Consider the following 22,023-nt stretch of genomic DNA (forward strand, 5'->3'; position numbering starts at 1 on the left):
CCAAAGCCACCATTAAAAAAAGCCAGTCTACGGTTTGCAACTGCACATGGGGACAAAGATCATACTTTTTTGAGAAATGTCCTCTGGTGTGATGAAACAAAAATATAACTGTTTGGCCATAATGACCATCTTTATGTTTGGAGGAAAAAGGGGGAAGATGGCAAGCCAAAGAACACCATCCCAACTGTGAAGGTGGCAGCATCATGTTCTGGGGGTGCTTTGCTGCAGGAGGGATTGGCGCACTTCACAAAATAGATGGCATCATGAGGTAGGAAAATGAAGCAACATCTCAAGACATCAGTCAGGCAGGAACTTAAAGCTTGGTCGCAAATGGGTCTTCCAAATGGACAATGACCCCAAGCATACTTCCAAAGTTGTGGCAGAATGGCTTAAGGACAACAAAGTCAAGATACTGGAGTGGCCATCACAAAGCTCTGACCTCAATCCTATAGAAAATGTGTGGGCAGAACTGAAAAAGTGTGTGCGAGCAAGGAGGCCTACAAACCTGACTCAGTTTCACCAGCTCTGTCAGGAGGGATGGGGCAAAATTCACCCAACTTATTGTGGGAAGCTTGTGGAAGGCTACCTGAAACGTTTGACCCAAGTTAAATAATTTAAAGGCAATGCTACCAAATGCTAATTGAGTGTATGTCAAATCAAATAAAATGTATTTATACAGCCCTTCGTACATCAGCTGATATCTCAAAGTGCTGTACAGAAACCCAGCCTAAAACCCCAAACAGCAAGCAATGCAGATGTAGAAGCACGTATGTAAACTTCTGACCCACTGGGAATGTGATGAAAGAAATAAAAGCTGAAATAAATCATTCTCTGCTATTATTCTGACATTTTTATATTATTAAAATAAAGTGGTGATCCTAGCTGACCTAAGACAGGACATTTTTACTAGCATTAAATGTCAGGAATGATGAAATACTGAGTTTTTAAATATTTTTGTCTAAGGTTTATGTAAACTTCTGTCTTCAACTGTAACAGCTAATTTGAGCTAGCTAGCTGTCAGCTGATTGAATTTCTACAGGTATCGCACCATCACATCCTGATATACCGAAATTCATGCAAAGAACCTGCTAACTAGCAATAACTTTTTTATTTTCTATCCATAGTTGCAGTTTTGTGAGTAGACGACTCAACGAGCTTTCCGGTCACAACCCATTATGGAAAGGCCTCTGTTTGAAACATTGGCTCTTAACTGAGTAAGTCTGTTGATCAACAACAAAAAACATGGATTTCATCAGCCTATGGACAGTGTAAAGCCTGTGTATGAGAATCTTGTCTAGCAAAGAGTAGAGTTGTAGTTAACTTCCTCTGGTTTGTGGTGAAGAGTAACAGCAAAACATTCACATAAAAACGTTTCAAATTGAAAAGGATTCAAAATGGCTTGGACCAACATTCTTTTCATCTCTTATTGGATGTAATAATTAGGAATGTTTGTATTGAATGTGTTTATTTTGCAAACGGAAATTATACAGATATGTTTTATTAAGCTAAATATTTTGTTGTTGTTGAGCAGGTCAGACAAAATTCAGAAGTTTCAAACCTGGAAGGAACTCTTCCGAGAGTTCTATACTGACTTGGGTCGTTACATTGATCACTATGGCACCCTGAAGAAAGCCTGGGATGACCTGAAGAGATACCTTGACCAGCAGTGCCCCAGGATGATTGCCTCTCTCAAAGGTAAACCTCCACAAGGAATACACATCATCACTTTAGGGGATTTGATAGCTGTGGGATGGTTCAATGGAACCATTAGGCCTTATTTGGGCGGCAGGTAGCCCAGTTAGAGCGTTGGGACACTAACCGAAAGGTTGCTAGATCGAATCCCCGAGCTGACAAGGAAAAAATCTGTCGTACTGCCCCTGAACAAGACAGTTATCCCACTGTTCCTAGGCCGTCATTGTAAATAAGGTTTTGTTCTTAACTGACTTGCCTAGTTAAATAAAGGTTATGTAAAAAAAAAAGTAGAAAATGATCTTAACCTTCAACCAATATGTTGATGGATTTCTGATAGAAAATCCATACCTTGCCTAAGTCATTTTATGATTTCCCCTGAGCAGAGGGAGCAAAGGAGGAAGAGCTGGATGGCATTGAGGCCCAGATTGGTTGCAAGCTTTCAAATGACTATCGGTGCTCATACCGGATACACAATGGGCAGAAGCTGGTCGTTCCTGGGTATGAGAATTCATCAATTCAAATAATTGTTTGTCTATTTATTTTTTTGTGCTGCTGAGCTGAATAAGATGAATTTACATGAACAAATGAAGTGATCTACCCCTATTTTCTTCCAGGTTAATGGGAAGCATGGCCTTGTCTAACCACTACCGCTCAGAGGACCTGCTGGATATTGAAACGGCAGCAGGTGGCTTTCAGCAGCGCAAGGGCATGAGGCAGTGTTTGCCCCTCACCTTCTGCTTCCACACAGGCCTCAGCCAATACATGGCCCTGGAGGGCACTGAGGGCCGCAGCCGCAGCGAGATCTTCTACCACTGCCCGGTCAGTTTTCATATGAGACCCCGGCCCCCTCCCCAATTACAACTGGGAGACAGCCTTTTATTCTCACACACAGGTTAAGGATGAAAAGAATAAGGAAGTGGGTAGCATTGCTTAGTAATAATAAACCACTCCTTAATTTGAGTGTTATATAACTTTCAGTATTTGGGACAGATATAACTCATTGCAACTGGGGGGAGCCATTTTCTAGCTATCTCACCACGTCAGTTGCAAACAGCTTTCAGTGTTTACGTTTCATAACTTGTCTGGGGCAAGGACAACTCTTTGCCACTGGGGGCAGCCCTTTTCTAGCTATGGTATCTCACCACAGGCAGGAGATAATGTTGAATAATGGAAATTAACTAATGGCAGTGGTGGAAAAAGTACCCAGTAAAGTAATACTTGAGTAAAATTATAAATATCTTAAGATATACTTAAGTATAAAAAAATATATATAAGTATAAATAATTTCACATTCCATATATTAAGCAAACCAGACAGCACAATTTTTATTTTTAAATTTAAGGATAGCTTGGGACACACTCCAACACTCAAGACAAAATTTACAAACAAAGCATTTGTGTTTAGTGAGTCCGCCAGATCAGAGACAGTAGGGATGACCAGGGATGTTCTCTTGATAAGTTTGTGAATTTGACCATTTTCCTGTCCTGCTAAGCATTCGAAATAGAACAAGTACTTTTTGGTGTCAGGAAAAATGTATGGAGTAAAAAGTACATTATTGTCTTTAGGAATGTAGTGGAGTAAAAGTTGTCAAAAATATAAATAGTAAAGTACAGATAGCCCAAAACTTCTTTAAGTAGTACTTTAAACTATTTTTACTTAAGTACTTTACACCACTGACTAATGGATGACTAATAGGATTGTTCTACATGTTTCTATTATAGGATCAAATGGCACAAGATCCATCTGCAATTGACATGTTCATCACAGGTATGATGAGCTATTAGTTTGTTACATATATTATACAAATATTTCAGTTAGGTTGTGTGAAAATGTTTCATTGCAACATCTCACTGCAAGTTGAGCAATTGTAAACTTTTATTTGGATGCTTAACAACTAGGTTGTTATGCACTTCTTGGATTTGTTCAAGGTACAGAGGATGCAGCGCCCGGTTAATCTCTCCCCAATCAGACTTAAACAGGAAGGCACTGCTCTCATTCTTCAAATATAAATAAATACAACACAGCACTCCATGAATTGAATAATTGAATTAACCTTTATTTAACTAGGCAAGTCAATTAAGAACAAATTCTTATTTACAATTAATAAAAAAAAATGGAACTCTGGATTATTTGCGAAATAAATATTTATTGATATTCAGTGTGCTAGTTCCTCAACATATGGGTTTGAACTTCTAATGCAGTGTCTCACACTGTCTCATTATTTTGCTTCCTCTTACTCTAATTTCTCACTTTAGGGTCCAGCTTTACTGAGTGGTTTACCTCATACGTCCATAATGTGGTTACAGGAGAATACCCCATCATCCGGGATCAGATCTTCAGGTAACCTCTATTAACTTTCCCTTTCTGGAATACCTAACAGGCACATGCAGGAAGGTCGTAGTTTCTGTGTCATTATGGCAATATGTAGTAAGGCTGACCCCATGTCGTCGACTGGACGATTGTTTGGTCGATAGGCTGTTGGTCGACCAAGATTTATTTATTCGAGCAGTAGCAAAAAAAGATATACAGTACCAGTCAAAAGTTTGGACACACCTACTCATTCAAGGGTTTTTCTTTATTTTTACTATTTTCTACATTGTAGAATAATAGTGAAGACAAACTATGAAATAACACATGGAATCATGTAGTAACCAAAAAAGTATTTAAATATATTTTATATTTGAGAATCTTCAAAGTAGGCACCCTTTGCCTTGATGATATCTTTGCAGACTCTTGGCATTCTCGCAACCAGCTTCACCTGGAATGCTTTTCCAACAGTCTTGGAGTTCCCACATATGCTGAGCACTTGTTGGCTGCTTTTCCTTCACTCTGCGGTCCAACTCATCTCAAACATCTCAATTGGGTTAAGGTCGGGTGATTGTGGAGGCCAGGTCATCTGATGCAGCACTCCATCACTCTCCTTCTTGGTCAAATACACAGGCTGGAGGTGTCATTGTCCTGTTGAAAAACAAAGCACAAAGCACAAACCAGATGGGATGGCATATTGCTGCAGAATGCTATGGTAGCCATGCTGGTTAAGTGTGTCTTAAAATCTAAATAAATCAGACCGTGTCACCAGCAAAGCACCATAACACCACCTCCTCCATGCTTCACGGTGGGAACCACGCATGCGAACATCATCAGTTCACCTACTCTGCATCTCACAAAGACAGCGGTTGGAACCAAAAATCTAAAAATGTGCACTCTTCAGACCAAGGACAGATTTCCACTGGTCTAATGTCAATTGCTTGTGTTTCTTGGCCCAAGCAAGTCCCTTCTTATTGGTTTCCTTTAGAAGTGTTTTCCACAGTTTTCCACAATTTGACCATGAAGGCCTGATTCACACAGTCTCCTCTGAACAGTTGATGTTGAGATGTGTCTGTTACTTGAACTCTGTGGCTTTTATTTGGGCTGCAACCTCTGAGGCTGGTAACTCGAATGAACTTATCCTCTGCAGCAGAGGTAACTCTGGGTCTTCCATTCCTGAGACGGTCCTCATGATGGTTTTTGCAGCTGCACTTGAAGAAACATTCAAGGTTCTTGACATTTTCCTTAAAGTAATGATGGACTGTCGTTTCTCTTTGCTTATTTGAGCTGTTCTTGCCATAATATAGACTTGGTGTTCTACCAAATAGGGCTATCTTCTGTATACCACCCCTACCATCTCACAACACAACTGATTGGCTCAAAAGCATTGGGAAGGAAGGAAATTCCACAAATTAACTTTTAACAAGGGAAACCTGTTTAAATGCATTCCAGGTGACTACCTCATGAAGCTGGTTGAGAGAATTCCAAGTGTGTGCAAGGCTGTCATCAAGGCAGAGTGTGGCTACTTTGAAGACTAAAATACATTTAGATGTAACACTTTTTTGGTTATTACATAATTCCATATGTGTTATTTCAGTGTTGATGTCTTCACTATTATTCTACAATGTGGAAAATAGTCAAAATAAAGAAAAACCCTTAAATGAGTAGGTGTGTCCAAACTTTTGACTGGTACTGTATATCTACAGAAATAAGACAGATCCTGCTCTTTCGCCTGTTTGAGTGTTTGTTTAATAGCCTACTGATTCCATGAGCACCAAGCATCACGCAATGACATGTCAAGTAAACAATTTCACAAATTCGTCTGTTTTTAATCTTTGCTTTGCTGTAATAAAGGCTTTACACTTAATTTTGTCAGAACAGCATATCTGGTATTGTTTATAATGTATTGTGTTTACACTGTTCAAATTATATTTATATTATTGATTATTATAATAATGCTCCATGTAATGTCATTATCATTAATATGCTTAATAGACTTGTATAACCACCATTTGATTTTTAGGCCTAAGAGTGCATCTTGTTAAGTCTTAATACCATAACTTACTTAGGCTGAAAAACATCCCCACAGCATGATGCTGCCACCACCATGCTTCACCGTAGGGATGGTGCCAGGTTTCCTCCAGGCGCGACGCTTAGCATTCTGGCCAAAAAAGTTAAATCTTGGTTTCATCAGACCAGAGAATCTTGTTTCTCATTGTCTGAGAGTTTGTGCCTTTTGGCAAACTCCAATGGGCTGTCATATGCCTTTTACTGAGGAGTGGCTTCCGTCTGGCCACTCTACCACGAAGGCCTGATTGGTGTGTGTGCTGAGTGCTGCAGAGATGGTTGTAAACAATTGTTGGAATAATTACTTGTCATGCACAAAGTAGATGTCCTAACCGCCTTGCCAAAACTATAGTTTGTTAACAAGACATTGTGGAGTGGTTGAAAAAACGAGTTTTAATGACTTCAACCTAAGTGAATGTAAACTTCTGACTTCAACTGTAGTTTTGGCAAGACGGTTAGGACATCTACTTTGTGCATGACAAGTAATTTTTTCAACAATTGTTTACAAACAGATTATTTCACAATTCCAGTGGGTCAATAGTTTATATACACTAAGTTGACAGTGCCTTTAAAACAGCTTGGAAAATTCCAGAAAATGATGTCACATCTTTAGAAGCTTCTGATTGGACAACAAAGTCAAGGTATTGGAGTGGCCATCACAAAGCCCTGACTTCAATCCTATAGAACATTTGTGGGCAGAACTGGAAAAAGTGTGTGTGAGCAAGGAGGCCTACAAACCTGACTCAGTTGCACCAGCTCTGTCAGGAGGGATGGGCCAAAATTCACCCAACTTTTTGTGGGAAGCTTGTGGAAGGCTACCTGGAACGTTTGACACAAGTTAAACCATTTTAAAGGCAATGCTACCAAATACTAAATGACTATGTAAACTTCTGACCCACTGGCAATGTGATGAAAGAAATACAAGCTGAAATAAATAATTCTCTACTTTTACTCTGACATTTTACATTCTTAAAATAATGTGGTGATCCTAACAGACCTAAGACGGGGAATTTATACTAGGATTAAATGTCAGGAATTGTGAAAAACTGAGTTTAAATGTATTTGACTAAGGTGTATGTAAACTTCCGGATTTCTGTTTTATTTTGTAATACATTTTCAAAAATGTCAAACTTGTTATTGCTTTGTCATTATGGGGTATTATGTGCAGATTGGTGAGGGGAAAATGTATGTAATCCATTTTAGAATAAGTCTAATGTAACAAAGTGGAAAAAGTCAAGGGGTCTGAAATGTTTATTTATTTAACTAGGCAAGTCAGTTAAGAACAAATTCTTATTTACAATGACGGCCTACCCCGACCAAACCCAGACGACGCTGGGCCAGTTGTGTGCCGCCTTATGGGACTCCCAATCCTGGCCGGTTGTGATACAGGTCTGTAGTGACGCCTCTAGCGCTGAGATGCAGTGCCTTAGACCGCTGCGCCACTCAGGAGCCCCGAATGCACTGTAGTTGATTCGATTAAAACACATAGGATGTGTCTATATATGGAAAAATACACGTTAAAATTTTTTGGGGCCAATCGATTGGTCGAATGAACAGACAACTCTTGGTCGACCAAGATTTTTGTTGGGTCGGGACAACCCTAATATGTAGTTAACAAACATTCAAAGCTAGGCTTCCAACGGATTTTGAAGGTTTAATAAGCTTTTTCACTATTCACAGGTACGTCCATGATAAGCAGTGTGTTGCCACCACGGGGGATATTACTGTTTCAGTGTCTACCTCTTTCTTACCGGAGCTTAGCTCCGTGCATCCTCCACATTTCTTCTTCACCTATCGGATCAGGTACCACTATTTCACCTACTGATTTCAGCTCCTGATGATGATTTAAAAAGATAAATGTGTAAATGGATCATAATACACCTGTCATAACTTCCCCTAACCTTATGCATTCAATTCTACCCTCAGGATTGAAATGGCAAAGGATGCCCTCCCTGAGAATGCTTGCCAACTGGACAGTCGTTATTGGAAGATCACCAATGCTAATGGCAACGTGGAGGAGGTCCGTGGGCCAGGCGTTGTTGGTAGGTGACTAGACTAGAGAGGATTCCGTAGACTTACCATAATGTTTCATTCTTAATTGTCTCCATTTGGTAGCAGAGGGCAAAAAACTGTTATGATCTAAGAATGATTTACAGCTAACAGATTATTAATGTAATTGTCATGTTATACTAATTAAATAACATTTCATGAGTAATTTATGCAAGAGATATACTAACTGCATGACATTGTCTGCAGGAGAGTTCCCGGTGATGACTCCGGGTAAAGTACATGAGTACGCCAGCTGCACGACCTTCTCTACTACCTCAGAGTACATGGAAGGCCACTACACCTTCCACCGTCTCAAGAACAAAGAGGAGATCTTCGACGTCTGCATCCCCCGCTTTCACATGGTTTGCCCTCCGTTCCGCGAGTCAATTGTACGGTCGGTAAGTGTTTTATGGTTTATGAGATGGAGATGAGTAACAATTGGATTCAGTTTTAAGAAACTTGGTAAATCAATGATGAGGGCCAACTTTTAGGTTAGGGTTATTCAATTAGAATGTTTTGTTTGTCTTTTTATTTGTCCATTTTTGGTAATACAACAAATGGTAAAGTTTTGAAACAAGAACTTGGTTTAATATTTGCTCCCCCCCATCAGCAGGGATCGGCAAGGGATGTTTCAAGTGCATCTTTTAACGAAGACAACTCGTCAGACACCGATGACCATAATGAGGGTGAGCTTCGAGGCATTAATATGGCAGCCCCAGGGGGACGATGCCCACGCCACATCTGATACACTTTTCTCACCACAGGACTCAATTAGGAAAGGGGCTAGGAAGGACTTTCACAATTACATAAGAGTAAATTTAGTTTTTTGTTTGTAAAGCTGTATTTACCATTGGCTGATAGTCATTGCCCTGTGTGAACCTTTCCACCCCAGCTCGATGAGATACTACCACAGCCTCTGCAATATGCCCTCCCATGTAAATCCAAGATCGCTCCATTGTTTGTTTTCTCTTTTTTTCAACAATGGAGCGATCTGGAACTGGACATTGTCTATTGAGAGCAGGGTTGTCACCTCTTTTTCAATAGTAACATTGTTCATTCTCTAGCTGGCTGCCTAGTGCATAGAGCTAAAGTGTAGTTTGGTGCTCTATCTAAATCCTGAGTATTCCCTTTTTTCCTTGGCATATGTAGTGTGTGTGTAGTCATATTCCTTGTATAAAAAGCCACAGCATCTCATTGATGTATTGTCAATGCATCATCAAAAAGTACTTGTTTTTACATTGCAGCTGTTTCTGCAGCAGTGTTAAACATGTGTAACTATGATGATCTTAATCAGAGATGCTCACTGCCAGTGGTTTTTCAAACCAACAAAAAAAACAAGGAATTATATGGAAACACACAACTCATAAAAGCTGGGATGTTTGCATATGCTAACAACAATGACAAAGAGAAGCCCACATCAAAACTGTTGTGCTACATTGGATGCTGTCTGTATATCTAATCGATATTCAGGAACATGTTAATGTGGGCTTGACTCTGTCATGCATTATCTCTGTCATGCATTAATGCATATCATATTTTATTAATTGCAATGTGATTATGACTATGATCCTTTGAAAGTCTGCAGAAACAAACAACTGTTTAGTAAAGCAGCCAATCAGTGTGCAGTTTCTCATAGAAATCTGAATGTTTGAACAATGAGCTACAGCATCACACCCCTCTGTATTTATTTGGACAGTGAAGCTACAATTAGTAAATTTGGTTCTACTCCAGCATTTTCAATTTGAGATCAAGTGTTTTATATGAGGCGACAGTACAGAATGTCACCTTTTATTTGAGATTATCTCTATACATATCTGTTTTGCTGTTTACAAATGAATGCACTTTATGTACAGTGCCTTCAGAAAGTATTCCCACCCATTTACTTTTTCCACATTTTGTGTTACAGCCTGAATTTTAAAATGGAATAATTTGAGATTTTGTGTCCCTGGCCTACACGTAATACCACAATGTCAAAGTAGAATTTTGTTTTTAGAAATGTTTACAAGTTAATTAAAAATGAAAAGCTGAAATGTCTTGAGTCAATAAGTATTCAACCCCTTTGTTATGGCAAGACTAAATAGGTTCAGGAGTACATTTGTAAGTGATTTTCTTAACAAGTCACATAAGTTGCATGGACTCACTCTGTGCAATAATAGTGTTTAACATGATTTTTGAATAACTACCTCATCTCTGTACCCCACGCATACAATTATTTGTAAGGTCCCTCGGTTGAGCAGTGAAAGTCACACAGATTCAACCACAAAGACCAGGGAGGTATTTCCAATGCCTCGCAAAGAAGGGCACCTGTTGGGTACATTTTTATAAAAAGCAGACGTTTAATCTCCCTTTGAGCTTGGTCAAGTTATTAATTACACTTGGATGGTGTATCAATACATCCAGTCACTAGAAATACACAGGTGTCCTTCCTTACTCAGTTGCTGGAGAGGAAGGAAACCACTCTGGGATTACACCATTAGGCCAATGGTGACTTTAAAACAGTTACAGAGTTTAATGGCTGCAATAGGAGAACACTAAGGATGGATCAACAAGATAGTATACTGAACAAAAATATAAACCCAACATGCAACAATTTAAGCAATTGTACTGCGTTATAGTTCTTATAAGTAAATCTCATTATGCCCTAATCTATGGATTTCACATGACTGGGCAGGGGCGCAGCAATGGGTGGGCCTGGGAGGGCATAAATCCACCCACTGGGGAGCCAGGCCCAGCCAATCAGTATTAGTTTTTCCCCACAAAGGGGCTTTATTACAGACTGATCTGCGGTTGTGAGGCTGGTTGGACTTACTGCCAAATTCTCTAAAATTATGGTAGATAAATTAACATTCAATTATCTGGCAACAGCTCTAGTGGATATTCTTGCAGTCAGCATGACAATGGCTCGCTCCCTCAAAACTTCTGTGTTGTGTGACAAAACTGCACATTTTAGAGTGTCCTTTTGTTGTCCCCAACACGAGGTGCCCCTGTGTAATGATCATATTGTTTGATCAGCTTCTTGATATGCTACACCTGTCAGGTGGATGGATTATATTGGTTGAGGAGAAATGCTCACTAAAAGGGATGTAAACAAATTTGTGCACACATTTCAAGAGAAACTTTTTGTGCGTATGGAAAATTTCTGGGATATTTTATTTCGGCTCATGAAACATGGGACCAACTCTTTACATTCTGCGTTTATATTTTTGTTCAGTATAGTTACTCCCCAATACTAACCTAATTGACAGAGTGAAAAGAAGGAAGCTTGTACAGAATAACACATATTCCAAAACATGCATCCTGTTTGCAATAAGGCACTAAAGTAAATCTGCAAAGAATGTGGCAAAGAAATTCACTTTATGTCCTGAATACAAAGAGTTATGTTTGGGGCAAACACATCACTGTGTACCACTCTTATATTTTCAAGTAGGTGGTGGCTGCATCATGTTTTGGGTGTGCTTGTCATCGGAAAGGACTAGGGAGTTTTTTTTAGGATAAAAAGAAACTGCATAGAGCTAAGCACAAGCAAAATCCTAGAGGAAAACCTGGTTCAGTCTGCTTTCCAACAGACACTGAGAGACACATTCACCTTTCAACAGGACAATAACCTAAAATACAAGGCCAAATCTGCATTGGAGTTGGTTACCAAGATGACATTGAATGTTCCTGAGTGGCCTAGTTACTGCTTTGACTTAAATAGCCTTGAAAATCTATGGCAAGACTTGGAAATGGCTGTCTAGCAATGATCAACAACCAATTTGACAGTGCAAAAATAATGTGCAAATATTGTACAATCCAAGTGTGCAAAGCTTAGAGACTTACCCAGAAAGACTCACAGCTGTAATCACTCCCAAAGGTGATTTTAACATTCACACGACTCAGGGGTGTGAATACTTATGTTCATGTTTTTAATTTTCAATACATTTGCAAAAATATCTAAAAACATGTTTTCACTTGCTCATTATGGGTTATTGTGTGTAGATGGGTGATAAAAATATAGATATTGAATCTATTTTGAATTCAGGCTGTAACACAACAAAATGTGTAATAAGTCAAGGGGTATGAATACTTTCTGAATGCATTGTATCTAGTCTCATTTGTTTTTTTTCCCTCAAGTCTTTGGACAAATTCAAAGAATTTACAGAAGAACAAGAGAAAGTGTAAGTTACAGAGCAACAAAGATCATACCCCCGCAAAATGCTCCCCTCTCACAATTACCATAAACAGAGGCGGTTCGCATTTTTTCTGGGGTATGATCTTTGTTCTTCTGTAACTTTCGCAGTCTTCATTATTCAATATTCGTTCATTATCCATAAGCACGGTAGCATCCACATTAACATCTATTCTTATTTACAATAAAAGTCACTCTAAAATGACACTACATTATTCACTGTTCAGTTCCTATTGGGTGAAACATAAACGGAAACACAACCAAAACAAACTGCACATACATCCAACAAGTATGTAGTCACAAGCTTGATGTATTCATTGCATGCTAGGAATATGGGACCAAATACTAAACTATTGACTACTTTAATAGAATAGAATATACCTAAAGTTCTTTCATTTCTAAACGGTAAAACAGACATGTTTAAAAATACCCTCAAATAAAAGGAGATATTATGTGCTGTCGCCTCATATGAAACGTTTGATCTCAAATTTAAAAAATGCTGGAGTATAGAGCCACATTTTTTTTAAATGTTGCTTGACTGTCCAAGTAAAATAAATTGGAAAGTGTATATTGTCTGGTTTATATTGCTTTCTGGTGCAATTTCAGGTCATTAGAGGGACATTATCTCAGCTTTGAGCACACGTGTATCACTCATCTCAGCACGTACTTAACTGGACATGAAAATACCCTGGCTGAGCTGAGCAAATTCAGTTTTTCCAAGGAGATGTTTTAGCTTTGACATTGTTGCCAGGAAGACGTGTGCTGTTATGTATTATTTGAAAATAATTTCCTCTAAATATGGAATTAAGGCGTTTGCCTTCTGTTCTTCTTGTCTATGAATGGCAAGACATATTTTGTGGGTAATAACTGACTGTTTTAATCCTGTTTTCCCCTTGTACTTAGCAAAGCTGTGCAATAGTGTCTGGCTATTCTCTATGATCATTTCAAACCTCATTTGATTTGCATTTAGGTATTTGTTCAGTATCACTGTTTTTTACTTCATAAAAGTGTGTTTTTGTTTTTCTATGTTTGGGGTAAATAAACACTAAATGCTGAATTTGTAAGCACATTGATTTTTGTTCATGAATTGTTGTGATGGATTTATTTCATCGATGTCATTTGTGTTTTTATATTCTATTACCTGCGGCTACTGAGAAATAGATTCATAAGAATCAGTTAGAAATTGGATGCGATCAATGTTTTTAAGACTGATAGAGAACAATTGTGCATACAGTACATTACACAATCTCTACAGAAGTAAACGTTGAACCAAGATGCCTATTGAAGAGTATTGTACAAAATGTTTCTTAATAGGCCGATCTTAGTTCAACTATCACTTCTGCAGAGATTGTGTCAGGTTGAACGCACAATTCACAAAGAAATTCATCAAATTGTTTCATTAAAATAACAAGGGTGGTCCCACACAAATGGCATACTGAGACAAGCTCACAATTGTCTATTGTTTGTTTTGGAATGTGTCTTGATGTTGCCAGATATTCCTCAAGTGGTCTCTGTTGTGGCCCGACCAATGTTCCTTTGTTCAGCTGTTGTGTTGGCCTACTGGTGTAAACCAATAGCCTCATTTCACCCATTCATGTCATGATAACTAATGTAAAGTAGGGTGCAATAAGTTGGTCTTTCTTATGACTAGAATTCAGTCTGATATGACAACTGTATTACAGTCGTCAGTTTCAGTTCATTTTGTCCTCTATATAGCACATTCCAAGAATGCATTGTACAACCCAGCTGTTAAATGTGCCCTGATATTCATTTTCTGAAACAGACTGGTGCAGACAGTTGTGGGGTCAGTTAGTCTACCTGAAGATAGGAGTTTCGGCCCAAATAGTTGGCCATTTTGAAATGCATTTCAACCTCCAACTTGGTATGGTTCATGTCATATGTAGATGAATAAATAATGAATCAGTCATTAAATTACTAACCCTTCCTCATACAATATTAGGAAAAGGAAATGGTTGTACCCTGAATATAACATCCCACCTTGAATAATACTGAATTTATTTAATAGGTTGGTGTGTCACCACCAATCTGGATAAAATAAGGTCACCGCCGAACCACGCTCCCCAGCAGTGGTCAGTTTATTTTCTAAAGGGGAGGGGCCATGGTTATTTTGGGTTCCGAAGCGCTTGCTTGCCATTTTGCTCTCGTTGTTCGATGAAGCAGGGTAAGTAAATTCCTCTTTCGTTAAAAATGTCCAGCTTCCTAATAATTACTTAACAATAACTATAGGTGTATTTCAACCAAAAATAAGAACAAACGTAGCTATTTGAGAGTTAATGTCATGTGGTTGGCTGTCTAGCGTGCATAGATTTTAGCTAACTTTACACAACTAATGTTAGCTACTGCATTTAATTTAATTTTAGTAAGGCCAGTTGATCAAGTTGTTTGGCCATCACTAGATACTCTGTTGGTCAGGTTACTGTAAACCATATCCATATCATATGCAGATAGAAATATAAAGCTGTCTCTCATCTCTGCAGTGTTTTAACAAGGCATGGACCATAGGCAATACATTTGTGTGTAATCCGGAATTCGTAATGGCAATTTTAGCTAGACATAGGAATTGCCAGTGACTTCACGATACGATATTATGTGTGTTCGTAAATTCAATTTGGAGTGCCATATTTACTCCTCTGAGAGAGCTGCCAGGAATGTGGGCTCTGAATTTACGAACAGACAATATGAGCGCACTCTTGCACTCCAGATTGAATTTACGAACATGCGAGTCGATGTTCCAAGCATATCTCACCATATGGCTGCTGTCGATGGACAAGAAAGAGCCATGATAACTATTTTTGATCAGTCAGGGAAATAAAAATGCTGAAAACAAATTAGGTGCCTATTTAAAAAGATGGTGAACAAACTATGAAGGAAACATACTGGGCTTTTGGTGAAGGTACAGAAAATTAGCGCAAAATTTATATTGCGACATGGTCAAAATGATATGATATATCGTCAAACATAATATCCAGATATGTAATTGAATAGTTTTTTTTAATCCCATCACTAGTTAAAACCAGTCCTTAATCGAAACAATGACAAAGCAGTCACCACACCCCAGTTTTGGTAAAACGATGAGGGATGGGAGTGCCTGGAGAAATGTGACCACTGTAACCACTTACACATTTACATTGTTTACAAACAAGTTTATATTTTGGTCTCTGATGGTGTACAACAGTTGACCTAAGTTTGAGGCATTTATGTTATTCTTCAATAATTAATTGGTATATATCATTCATTTATAAGTCCAAAAAATGGATGTAGCAACTAAGGATTCCAGCTTTAATAAATTATTCTTGTCTCCTTTTTTCTCTCCAGGAGTGACAGTCAGCAAAAATCAAAATCATGAACAATTATTCTGGGATATGCTTAGTGTTCTGTTTTGCAATATTTGGATTGGGTAAGCAAATACTTTTTGTTGTCTTCACAATCTGCCATTGAAGTTGGTTATTTTGATACTGTTGAGTCTCGCCTAGCTCTCGAACTGAAGGCCGTATAGGCATAGGAATCGCATTTACAATGCTCTGTCTAGCCGTTAGTAATCACTGCATGCAATACGGTTTTGGAATCCTCAAACTGTACTTTCATAGCACCCGAAAATCATTTTACAAATACAAAGCTGCATTTATTGTGCACCGTTCTAAGATTCCCACAGAAGTTTTTTTTGCGTAGCTCAGGAAGTGCAATACAAACACATATGTGGAAATGTGTGGTAAAACAGTACGTTTGTTTTGTATCTGTGAAGTTATTTTTGGATGATAATCAAGTTCAGTGTTCAAGTTTTACAATCAAGGATACATGTTTTTCTAGATGAATCACTCCACTTCCCTTTTGATTAGCTGCTGGGATTTGGTCAAATGTGAAATGCTCAGAGTCATGAGAAGGTGCTAAGTGTCTCACCTTGTTTTCTCAGGATCTGCCATCCGCTGTGTCAAATGCAAGGATTACACAGGGAGCTGCACAAAAACACAGGACTGCAGTTATGAGGATGCCTGCCTGACACTGACTGAGAGAGGTGCAGTAAAATGTGTAATCTGAAACAAATTATGAAAATCCTCCATGTCTCTGCGTTACCCTGTAACTCCTATGTTCTTTGGCACAGGGGGACAGACGTATCGGCAGTGCGTCAAGTACTCTGACTGCGACTACAATCGACTGGCCCAGATGTTCCCAGCTGTACCAAACTTCTACTTCAACTGTTGCACCGGTGATCTATGCAACGGAGCCACATCCATTGGCACTGGCAAGCCCTTGCTGGGCCTTCTTGCCTCATTGGCAGTGATGTGGTGGTGCATGCACTAACTTCTCCTCACACTTACGCCTTAGAAGCTCTAATGCTGCCACTCGACTGAACAGAAGCCACCGATGGAACGGCAAGCAGGAAGATATGGGTTAATGGCTCATGCTGAAATTCTGCCGTATTAGTATTTGCCTGATTTACTGCTGCACATTTCTAATATTGAATTAGACTCTTTGCACTAATTGGATTTTTAAAGCTTTCTACGATAACCTATTGGATGATTACCAATGCTTTGTGCTTCAGCCCAAAGGCTGAAAATAAGAAATGTGCTCACAGCTCATGAGTTTGAAGAAGGGATATCATTCAAACAATCCTCTTTTGAGGCTAGTATAATAGACTTTGGCACTTAATTTCCATCTAAGGGGGTTTACTATAGGTTGTCTATAGTTTGCTGACCAAAGTTACCGTAATGTGCTTAAATGTAAGGGATCATTTGAGAAATGTTTGAGTTTTTGTGTGTCCGTGATTGAGTGGGCAAAGTATTGTATAATTCAAAATGCAAATACTGTGGAATTGATGATGTGGAATTTAGAACTAAAGGTTGATCCGTTTGGGAGAGATGTTTGTTCACACGCAATGCCTTCACTGCTCTTTTACTGCCTAGCGGCATACCCTGTTACGTAACATTGCTTTTCCTGTTTAATAGGAATCGATTAAACCAACCAAATGTTTTTTAAAGGGCACAGTAGAGACCTTTTTGGATGAAATATTTCACGTGGGTGGTGTTGTCTTTTTATTTTAATCTCTGGCCAATAAAAAAACATATTGCCAAATAAGCCACATTTATTTGTCAGAAGGATGCCTTCGTGTTTATTCTGTTTACCCTCATGTTTGGATTCAGAGGAATGTATAGCACCGTTGGACAGTGGACTTCAACAATCTTAGTATTGACGAATGGAGTTTGTTGTGTGAGGCTCTCAGCATCTTCAGTTAGAAAGAGGAGCTAGAAGAGTAGTGCAGAATTATGAATTTTCCTACTCTACAGCATAACCCAAGGAGTCCCTGTAGTGGTGAACTAATGGTGTATCTTCTAAGTGAAAATAGCATGTTCTTGAATGTGTTTTAAAATGTATGCTAAGATCTCAGCAAAATGGTTGATTATAGACTTTAATGAACAGGGCAGGATCTCAAAATGTGTTGAATACTCCATTACTTTTAGTATGTTAATCAAGAGTTAAACTGAGCAAGCATTGAGAAATGCGTCATACAGAACATTTGCAGAATGGTTTAATGTTATCCGGTGATTTTGATCTCCCAAAATGCCTACCTGGATGGCAGTCTGGGAAGTCTGACTTTGAAATTAGTGCATGTAATCCATTCAGCTTTATATCCCCATTTCCTTTTACACTCCTACTGATACGTTCTGTTGTGCGGGAGTTTGTCACAGAGTTGGCTTTACTTATACATACTACAGCCAGATCCAAGGTCCTTAACTATGACAAGGTCCTTAACTATGGCAACATCCATGGCTTATCATTTACCTATTAGAGAGATGCCAGAGGCCATCTTCCCCCATACCCTTCTGTTTGACCCCATGCCCTTCATAAATGTCATCCTGTTTGGACAGCTGGATGAGCCAAATAGCAGAGAACAAGAAAGGAAGTAAGTGAGAAAGCAGAGAGCAATAGCAAATAGAGAAGTAAAAAGGACGCACAGTGGTAGGAACTTGGTTTTGGTGCATTGTTAAGAGGTTACAAGTTAGTATGGCTTGAGTGGGCACTATCAAACAGCTTTTACTTGGTGTCTTGATGCCTGATACTTGATACTTTTCTAAATGGCATGAACAACAGCTATTAATAAAGTAACCCATGATACAGAGCACAGCAACAAAATGCATTATGGCCCTTGGCCTGTGTCAAGTAGAATTTGTCAAATGCGATTTTCAAAACTTGGACCTGAGATTTGAAATATTCCTTCATAAATGCTGTGTATCAATCTGAGCAACCTAATTTTACAGAATAAGCCTAAATCACAGTGTTTTAGAAAAAGGTTGCTGAGATAAACCATTCTGGGAGACAAGATGTGGCCACATGTTGTTCTTTCACACATTTGAGAGGAGAAAGTGGTGTTTCAATATTTACACAGTGTCACAGCGACATCCTACAAACCCTTGGCCCATTGGTTATGCTAACGACATGCCACAGTCTTAACTCAAAGGTACTCATCCTCTATTGACGTGGTCTTTTCACCCCCCCAGACCACAGACATAGGGCCCAGTGTTGTGTGAGATGACTCAATGTTTGTGCTATTTACTGTTAAATGAAAAGAATGGGGGAGGCTCTGGCAACAGATGTGTGCCATCACAACTAGCAAATAAAATTGTGACCCTTCGGGTCAAATCATGATGCTGACCAAGCCTGTAGAGACACATTATTACAAGAATTAACTGTTAGTCAGTTCCCAGGACATAGGAACAACTGAAGGCTGTACAGTATGACGCAATTATGTGTATGTCCATATTGACAATAGTAACAATAGTAGGATTTATGTGTTAACCTAGTGTTATTAACCTGTTATTAAAATGTCTTTAATTTCTGCTGAAGCACTTATTGGATCTATTTCTTTATCAAAATTCTCCAAAAGTTTGCTGGCATAGTAAGTCACCAGTCTAAAACAGGATACACAGCCATCCTGACCTTGGAGATTCCCAGAATTTCAAATGTTAGTACTCCCCTGAGTATCATCAAGACAACAGCACAGACTTATATTGTATGTGCCCCACATTTCCGGCATGTATTTGCCCTGGTGAGCATCTATTAACAGACTGTTTAATGTTTGCAACTCTTATTGTCTTGTAGGCTTCAATGTGACTGCCATTGTTCAGACATTGTGCAAAGGAGAGTCTTGGTAGGTATACATTGTGTATATTTTGTTATATTTGTGCCCAGTTAGTGTGTACTGTGGGACAGGGATAATGAGGTCTGTTTGCAGGTCTCACAAAGCTTCTCTGGGGTGGTCTGAGAAGAGGAGAGCAGGGGAGTGGGAGGGGCTGAGGGACAGGGAGATCTACTATATCTGGAGCAGGGGGATTCACAGAGCACTAGTGAGACACACCTCCAAGCCTGGACAAAAATGACCTGAGACAAGAGTGGTTTCAGTGGAATATGGGAACAGGCTATCATCACTAAAGTCCGTTTTCAACAAGTTCAGAAGAAGAAGACCCTGATCTTCAGGTGTTGAGGTAAGCCTTGTAAACATTTACGTACATATTGTTATTTGATGTACATACTCTTCTTGTCAAACACTAGATTCTTATTTACTTGACCGATGGTGATTCTGTCAACCCCCTAAGTTCTAGGTTCCTGTTATATGGCATACAATAGGAGTATATATATATATATATATATATATATATATATATATATACTTTCTTAAAAATATTTTTTTTCCTTCAGATGCTGTGTACAAGACTCAACACAGAAGTTGTCATAAAAGCAGAGACATTGACCTGGAAACATTGAAAACAAGAGAAAGAATATATCATTTTCTTAACCCTGCAACAAGAGACAGTGGCTGGTCATAGACTCTCACATTTATCCACTCTGCCCATCCCATTTATGTCGGAATCTGAGCTTATGCCCTCAGCATCCCCCTCTCCGCCCCCGTTTCACCAGTGTGACTACAGAGAATGGAGACCCACATGGGTTATCATACCCTCAGTCTATCTCCTGGTATTTGTTTTGGGCTCCCTGGGAAATGGGCTTGTCCTCTGGTCATACCTGGATCGACCTGAGGGTAAACCAGCCGGCGTGGGGACCTGCACCAATCGGCGTCTTCAGCAATCTGGAAGGAGTTCTACCCCCAAGTTGTCTGACTCCTCCCGTTCCCTTACTGACTCACTCATTGCCAGCCTGGCAGCAGCAGACCTGGCTTTTGTGGTAACCCTGCCCTTGTGGGCAGCCCACACAGCGCTAGACTACCACTGGCCCTTTGGCAAGCCTCTTTGCCAAGTCAGCAGCTATTTAGTGGCCCTCAACATGTATGCTAGTGTGTTCTCCCTTACGGTCCTGAGCATGGAGCGTTACTGGGTTATTGCTGGCCGACGGCGGTCCAGTAGGGCCCAGGGGAGTGGAGCCTGCCGAGCTGCTTGGGTAGTGGGGAGCGTTTGGGTGGTGGCAGGTATCCTTGCTCTTCCTGCGCTGCTACTGAGGACTGTAAGGGAGGTGGATGTAGGGGGTCAGTATGAAGAAGACTGGCAGACAGCTGAGGAAGAGGAACCCTCGGATCATGATCACATGCCCATGTTCATATCTTCCTGTATGATGGACTACTCTGGTCTGATCTCAGCAGAGCTGGAGGAAGATGACAGGGAGCAGGCAGAGCTACTGTGGACGGCGGCTCTAGGACTTAAATCCACCTTGGTTGGCTTTCTGTTGCCTCTGATCATCTTATTGATATGTTACTGCTCCCTAGGCCGCCTCCTCAGCCGCCATTTTGGACAGGGTCCACGCCCCGACCGCCGACGCCAACGCCGCCTTTTGCGAGTTATAGTCACCTTAGTGCTAGCCTTCTTCCTCTGCTGGCTTCCCTTTCATGCCAACAAAACACTTTCCATGCTCGTGGATTTAGAGCTGCTGCCCTACTCCTGCCCATTTGACCGGACTCTGGTTGCGGCTCACCCCTATGCTACCTGTCTAGGGTATGTCAATAGTTGCCTCAACCCCCTTCTATATGCTTGTTGTGATGTGGCCTTTCGGAAGCGCTGCCGGGCCTTACTGCAGTGGTTGTGGTGCAGGGGTAGGTGTGGGAGTCCAATGACAGTAAATGATGATGACAATAGGGAACAAGCCAGCCGGAGTTCTGCAATTCCTTCTGGAACACGCAAGGAAACAGGAGATGGAATTGAGGGGAAGGATGACGTGAGGCATGGCAGAGACTGAGAGGAGGGTAGGAGTGCTGTGGAACCTCAGTCAGAAGAGGACACCAATAAACAGAGACGGATATCCTGGGAAATGTGCAACCCTTACTGTATTCACGTAACCCCTCAGGAGATACATAAACTCAATAAATTCCACTGGGAATGTGTTTGATCGAAAAACTGTCATTTCTTCCAAGGAGATAGAAAGGAGACCTTCTAGAAAGACACTGGCAATAAAGAAAATGTATATTATGTGCTACCAAGCCAACAGATGGGTTTTCTGTATATATTTTTTGATATACAGTACCAGTCAAAAGTTTGGACACACCTACCCATTCAGTACTATAGCTGCATAAGAATAAGTATGAAATACACATTACAATTGAATACTAAGAATTGTGAATGTAGTATCCCTTTTTTTCTAAGTGTAGTGCAATAAAATGAATGCTTCTCTGTTAAGGACAGTGATGTTCACACAAGCTTTCTCCAGTCCATGAGAATCATGTGTCCCGCTGAGGTGGAGGCGGCAGAAATGTTGTTACCAAATGAAATCCTTTAGCCATG

General features: G+C 39.8%; 3 protein-coding genes across 4 annotated transcripts in view; all 3 read left to right on the plus strand.

Annotated features, from left to right (window-relative positions):
* fbxo3 (F-box protein 3) overlaps positions 1-13,343 on the plus strand; it is a 16,638-nt gene extending 3,295 nt beyond the window's left edge. Inside the window, exons 2-11 of one of the 2 annotated variants that reach the window (XM_021606991.3) lie at positions 1,125-1,214; positions 1,532-1,695; positions 2,076-2,190; positions 2,307-2,511; positions 3,414-3,459; positions 3,948-4,032; positions 7,747-7,869; positions 7,993-8,108; positions 8,323-8,513; positions 8,729-13,343. In XM_021606991.3, the coding sequence (XP_021462666.1) occupies positions 1,125-1,214; positions 1,532-1,695; positions 2,076-2,190; positions 2,307-2,511; positions 3,414-3,459; positions 3,948-4,032; positions 7,747-7,869; positions 7,993-8,108; positions 8,323-8,513; positions 8,729-8,860 (1,267 nt within the window). In that variant the 3' untranslated portion in view covers positions 8,861-13,343. Of the gene's footprint in view, positions 1-1,124; positions 1,215-1,531; positions 1,696-2,075; positions 2,191-2,306; positions 2,512-3,413; positions 3,460-3,947; positions 4,033-7,746; positions 7,870-7,992; positions 8,109-8,322; positions 8,514-8,725 lie in introns of both variants that reach the window. The other variant, XM_021606990.3, reaches the window with a different exon arrangement.
* A 2,280-nt stretch (positions 13,344-15,623) lies between these two features.
* cd59a (CD59 molecule (CD59 blood group) a) lies at positions 15,624-17,377 on the plus strand. The gene is made up of 3 exons (XM_021606996.3): positions 15,624-15,701; positions 16,215-16,316; positions 16,404-17,377. Exons 1-3 carry the CDS (start codon positions 15,647-15,649, stop codon positions 16,601-16,603), a joined length of 357 nt encoding a protein of 118 aa, XP_021462671.1. The 5' UTR covers positions 15,624-15,646; the 3' UTR covers positions 16,604-17,377.
* A 1,944-nt stretch (positions 17,378-19,321) lies between these two features.
* On the plus strand, positions 19,322-21,923 carry aplnr2 (apelin receptor 2). Its single transcript, XM_021604991.3, has 2 exons — positions 19,322-19,782; positions 19,997-21,923. The coding sequence occupies exon 2, from the start codon at positions 20,159-20,161 to the stop codon at positions 21,479-21,481; it is 1,323 nt and encodes a 440-aa protein (XP_021460666.1). The 5' UTR covers positions 19,322-19,782; positions 19,997-20,158; the 3' UTR covers positions 21,482-21,923.
* The last annotated feature ends 100 nt before the right edge of the window (positions 21,924-22,023 follow it).

This window comes from Oncorhynchus mykiss, chromosome 6 (assembly GCF_057628025.1).
Source record: "Oncorhynchus mykiss isolate SJ-2025 chromosome 6, ASM5762802v1, whole genome shotgun sequence".
Taxonomy (NCBI): domain Eukaryota; kingdom Metazoa; phylum Chordata; class Actinopteri; order Salmoniformes; family Salmonidae; genus Oncorhynchus; species Oncorhynchus mykiss.

What these genes read in the sequence shown, in the direction of transcription:
- cd59a (XM_021606996.3), top strand. Translation starts at nt 15,647, where the DNA reads ATGAACAATTATTCTGGGATATGCTTAGTGTTCTGTTTTGCAATATTT. An exon ending in TTTTGCAATATTTGGATTGG is followed by an intron (nt 15,702 to 16,214) that starts GTAAGCAAATAC and finishes TTGTTTTCTCAG; the next exon opens with GATCTGCCATCCGCTGTGTC. An exon ending in CCTGACACTGACTGAGAGAG is followed by an intron (nt 16,317 to 16,403) that starts GTGCAGTAAAAT and finishes TCTTTGGCACAG; the next exon opens with GGGGACAGACGTATCGGCAG.
- aplnr2 (XM_021604991.3), top strand. Translation starts at nt 20,159, where the DNA reads ATGTCGGAATCTGAGCTTATGCCCTCAGCATCCCCCTCTCCGCCCCCG.